This window comes from Trachypithecus francoisi, unplaced genomic scaffold (assembly GCF_009764315.1).
Source record: "Trachypithecus francoisi isolate TF-2019V2 unplaced genomic scaffold, Tfra_2.0 Lachesis_group0, whole genome shotgun sequence".
NCBI classification, from domain to species: Eukaryota; Metazoa; Chordata; class Mammalia; order Primates; family Cercopithecidae; genus Trachypithecus; species Trachypithecus francoisi.
The window spans coordinates 133,279,826-133,285,181 of NW_022681453.1; the positions used below are offsets into that span (position 1 = coordinate 133,279,826).

General features: G+C 42.3%; 1 protein-coding gene across 1 annotated transcript; it reads right to left on the bottom strand.

Annotated features, from left to right (window-relative positions):
- Nucleotides 1–4,021: 4,021 nt before the first annotated feature.
- LOC117083849 (40S ribosomal protein S18-like) lies at nt 4,022–4,588 on the bottom strand. The gene has a single exon (XM_033211955.1). It carries the CDS (start codon nt 4,579–4,581, stop codon nt 4,075–4,077), a length of 507 nt encoding a protein of 168 aa, XP_033067846.1. The 5' UTR covers nt 4,582–4,588; the 3' UTR covers nt 4,022–4,074.
- Between the last annotated feature and the right edge of the window lie 768 nt (nt 4,589–5,356).

The following is a 5,356-nucleotide window of genomic DNA, read 5'->3' on the forward strand; positions in this document are numbered from 1 at the left end:
GCTAATTTTTTTGTATTTTTAGTAGAGACGGGGTTTCTCCATGTTGGTCAGGTTGGTCTCAAACTCATGACCTCAGGTGATCTGCCCGCTTCGGCCTCCCAAAGTGCTGGGATTACAGGCGTGAGCCACCGTGCCCAGCCTGGAGGTTTATTTTTAAAGGAACATTTTTATTTTATTTATTTATTTATTTTATTATTATTATTTTGTTTTTGCAACAAAGTCTCACTCTGTCACCCAGGCTACAGTGTAGTGGCGTGATCTTGGCTCACTGTAACCTCTGCCTCCTGGGTTTAAGTGATTCTCATGCTTCAGCCTCCTGTGTAGATGGGACTACAGGCGCACGCCACCATACCTGGCTAATTTTTGTATTTTTAATAGATACGGGGTTTCACCATATTGGCCAGGCTGGTCTTGAACTCCTGACCTCAAGTGATGTACCTGCCTCAGCCTCCCGAAATGCTGGGATTACAGGCATGAGCCACCATGCCCAGCCAAGTGGAAAAATTTTAAATTCCATTTTTTAAATAGTGTGTTTTAAGGAATTGGTCTATTTCATCTAGGTATTCAAATGTTTTGGCATAAAGTTGTTGAAAACATTTCTTTCTTTTGAGACAGGATATTACTCTCTTGCCCAGGCTGAAGCCCAGCGGCATGATCTCAACTCACTGCAGCCTGATTACCTGGTCTCAAGCAACCCTCCTGCCTCAGCCTCCCAAATAGCTGTGACTACAGGTCCATGCCACTACGCCTGGCTAATTCTGCATTTTTTATAGGGAAGAGGTTTCACCATGTTGCCCAGGCTGGTCTTGAACTCCTGAGCTCAAGCGACCCTCCTGCCTCAGCCTCCCAAAGTGCTGAGATTACAGGCATGAGCCACCATGCCTGGCGACATTTTTTCTTGATATAGATTCTAGTTTGATTGGTTTTACTTTTCTTTCATCACTTTAAATAGTTGTTACATTGTGTTCTGAGCTACATTATTTATGATGAGATGTCAGAGGCTATTCTTATCATTGTTCCTCTATGTAATACATATTTTTCCTCTGGTTACTTTTTTTTTTCATCTTCTTCGTTTTTTTGTTTTTTGTTTTTGTTTTTTTTTTGACAAGGTCTTGCTCTGTCACCCAGGCTGGAGTGCAGTGGCGCTCATTGCAACCTCCACTTCCTGGGCTGAAGTAATCCTCCTACCCCAGCCTCCCGAGTAGCTGGGACTACAGGTACAAACCACCACGCCCAGCTCTTTTTTTTTTTTTTCCTGTATTTTTAGTAGACATGGGGTTTTGCCGTGTTGCCCAGGCTGGTCTCAAACTCCTGACCTCAAGTGATCTGCCTGCCTTGGCCTCCCACAGCGCTGATTACAGACCGGACTCCTCTGGTTGGTTTTAAGTTTTTGTTGTTGTTTGTTTTTTGGTTAGTTTTGTTTTGAGACATTTAATTGTGATGTCCCTTGGCATGTTTCTTTGATTTTTATCATTCCTGGGGTTCTTGGAGCTTCTTGGATCTGTGGGCTTGTATTTTCAAAATTCTGAAACAATTTTGACAATTATTCACATGCTATATTTTAACTATTATTCAGATATTTTTTTCTGCTTGAATATCTCTCACCTCTCCTCCTGGTACTTAAACTTTGCACATAGTAGATGGCTTGATATAGTCCAATAGATTGCTGAGAATTTGACAACAGTTTTCTGGACTTTTTATTTTCTCGATGTGCTTCAGTTGGGATAGTTTCTATTGTCATGTGTTTAAATTCACTGATCTTTCTTTGTGTGTCTAGTCTGCTGTTAAGCCTATCAAGGCCAGGCACAGTGGTTCACACGTGTCATCCAGCACTTTGGGATGCTGAGGCATGAGAATCACTTGAGGCCAGAAGTTCAAGACCAGCCTAGGCAACACAGCAAGACTCTATCTCCATAAAAAGTGAAACAACAACAACAAAACATTAGCTGGGTGTGGTGGCACATGCCTGTAGTCCTACTACTGGGGAGGCTGAGGTGGGAGGATCACTTGAGTCAAGGAGTTCAGGGCTATAGTGAGTCATGATCATGCCACTGCACTGCAGTCTGGGTGATAGAGTGAGATCTTGTCTCTAATTAAATAATGATAATTAAAAAAAAAAAAAAAAACCTATCCAGGCCGGGCATAGTGGCTCACACCTGTAATCCCAGTAGTTTGGAAGGGCAAGGTGGGTGCATCACTTGAGGCCAGGAGTTCGAGACCAGCCTGGCCATCATGGCAAAACCCTGTCCTTATCAAAAATACTAAAAATTAGCTGGGCATGGTGGCACACACCTGTAGTCCCAGCTATTTGGGAGGCTGAGGCATGAGAATCACTTGAACCTGGGAGGCAGAGGTTGCAGTGAGCCAAGATCATGCCACTACACTCTAGCCTGGGCGACAGAGCAAGACTCCATCTCAAACTAACAAACAACAACAACAACAAACCTATCCACTTAAATTTTTAATTCATATATTTTATTTTTAGATTATAAAATTTTTGTTTGATTCTTTTTTGCATTTTCCATTTTTCTATTGACATTTCCCAATTGTTCTGTCATTGTGTTCATCTTTTCCTTGAAATAGTTTAATGTGTTTATAACGCTGGTTTAAAGTCCTTGTTGACAATAACATCATTTCCATCATTTTGGGGTGTATTTCTATTTACTAATTTTTTTCCTCATTATAGATCATACTTTCCTGCTTCTTTCTGTGTCTGGTAATTTTTAAATTATGTGCTAGACATTGTGGATGCTAAATTGTCAAGTGTCCAATTTTTTTTTAACTTCATCGATAGATTTTTGGATTTTTTTCTGTCAGGGAGTTAATTTACTTGGGAATTAGCTTAATACTTTTGAAACTTATTTTTAGCTTTGTTAGGGTGGGTCTAGAGAAACCTTTAACTCTAGGGCTAGATTAGTCTTTCTCCTAAGATGGGGTCTTTCCGAGATGTCTGCTGTGGCCTCATTTTTTGTAAAGTATTTCCACTCTGGCAGGTTGAAACTTGAACATCTTTCAGACCTGTATGAGATTTGGAGTTATTTAGCTCTCAGCAAAATGATAGTTGTTCTTTCTCTGGTAATTGTTCATTGCCGGCCTCTTGGAGGCTTGTTCTATGCGTGCATAGTTTAGTGTTTAGCTGAAGACTCAGAGGGTCCCGACGCAGATTTTTTTAGATCCTCCTTGGCATTGATTCTTTCTCTTTGGTAATCTGCCCTACACATTCCAGATACAAGGTAGCCCTGAACTCTTATTTCCGTGTTCTTTTTTTTTTTTTTTTTTTGAGACGGGGTCTTGCTCTGTTGCTCTGTCGCCCGGGCTGGAGTGCAGTGGCTGGATCTCAGCTCACTGCAAGCTCCGCCTCCCAGGTTTACGCCATTCTCCTGCCTCAGCCTCCCGAGTAGCTGGGACTACAGGCGCCCACCACCTCGCCCGGCTAGTTTTTTCTGTATTTTTTTAGTAGAGACAGGGTTTCACCATGTTAGCCAGGATGGTCTCGATCTCCTGACCTCGTGATCCGCCCGTCTCGGCCTCCCAAAGTGCTGGGATTACAGGCTTGAGCCACCGCGGCTGGCCTATTTCCGTGTTCTTAAGTCAGGAAGACTTTTGTCCTCTGGTTGGGCTACCCCTCAGACACTACAGTCCAGAAATTGGCTCCAGATAGAAAACCGTGGAATGTGGGCTCGTTTTGTTCGTTCCCTTTGCTGAAGGGTCACAGTGCTGTGTTGCCTGAGGTTCAACCGTTATTCCATGTATTTTGTCCAGCTTTATAGCTGTTTATGGAGGGAGAGCTGGTTGAGTATCAGTTTCTGTCATGGCTCGAAGTATAAATACTTGCCTCTCAGCTTTTATATTTTTAATTTTGGAGAGTGATGAAAATATTCTAAATCATGAGTTTCAGAGGTAGTTATGTGACTATACACCTGTCAGAACTCATTGAATTGTGTGATAAGGGTACTTTTTTTGCATGTAGATGTTTATTTTATTTTATTTATTTTTTATTTTTATTTATTTATTTATTTTTATGGGTATATAAACTATTTATTAACAGACTTATTTCTGTTAAGGACTACAGACTTATTTCTTCTTGGACACACCCACGGTGCGGCCACGGCGGCCAGTGGTCTTGGTGTGCTGGCCTCGGACACGAAGGCCCCAGAAGTGGCGCAGCCCTCTATGGGCCCGAATCTTCTTCAGTCGCTCCAGGTCTTCACGGAGCTTGTTGTCCAGACCATTGGCTAGGACCTGGCTGTATTTTCCATCCTTGACATCCTTCTGTCTGTTCAAGAACCAGTCTGGGATCTTGTACTGGCGTGGATTCTGCATAATGGTGATCACATGTTCCACCTCATCCTCAGTGAGTTCTCCCGCCCTCTTGGTGAGGTCAATGTCTGCTTTCCTCAACACCACATGAGCATATCTTTGGCCCACACCCTTAATGGCAGTGATGGCAAAGGCTATTTTCCGCCGCCCATCGATGTTGGTGTTGAGTACTCGCAAAATATGCTGGAACTTTTCAGGGATCACTAGAGACATGGCGGCAGCACAAGCGGCGGCGTGTAAGCCTCCTGTGGAAGAGAGCATTTTATTTTATTTTATTTATTTTTGAGATGGAGTCTTGCTCTGTCACCCAGGCTAGAGTGCAGAGGTGCAATCTCGGCTCACTGGAACCTCCACCTCCCAGATTCAGGTGATTCTCACGCCTCAGCCTCTTGAGTAGCTGGGATTACAGGTGTGCACCACCACATCTGGCTAATTTAACATCTGGCTAATTTTTGTATTTTTAGTAGAGACGGGGTTTCACCATGTTGGCCAGGCTGGTCTCAAACTCCTGACCTCAGGTGATCCACCCGCCTCAGCCTCCCAAAATGTTGGGATTACAGGCATGAGCCACCACGCCCAGCCATACATGTAAATTATACTCCAATAAAGCTCAGAAAAAGGTAAAATACTTTTTGAAACAAAAAAATTATTAAATGTTTAAATATTATTAAATATTAAATATAAGCACAGACAAGAGTATACAGAATAATGGGAAACACCCTTATCATTATCACTCAGGCTACGAAATAAAGCAATACAAACACAAGCAGAAGCTCTGTATGTATGCCTCTCTTTGCATTTATTATCCTCATGCTTGTTTCTATCACCTTACTTCCTATGTGTCTCCAGAAATACGGTATTGTTTTCCCTGTCTTTAAACTTCACATAAATGTTTCATCCATGTAGCTGTTTTTCAATGATGTGATAATAAATAGACAAACCCATACACGCGATTGTATTTGTACAACTTCTAGCCTTGGACCTGTACAGAAATGCAAAGTTTACCTGACTCTACATTTTGAACTCACTGTACTGC

Coding starts and splice junctions, on each gene's coding strand:
- LOC117083849 (XM_033211955.1), bottom strand. CDS start 4,581: ATGCTCTCTTCCACAGGAGGCTTACACGCCGCCGCTTGTGCTGCCGCC.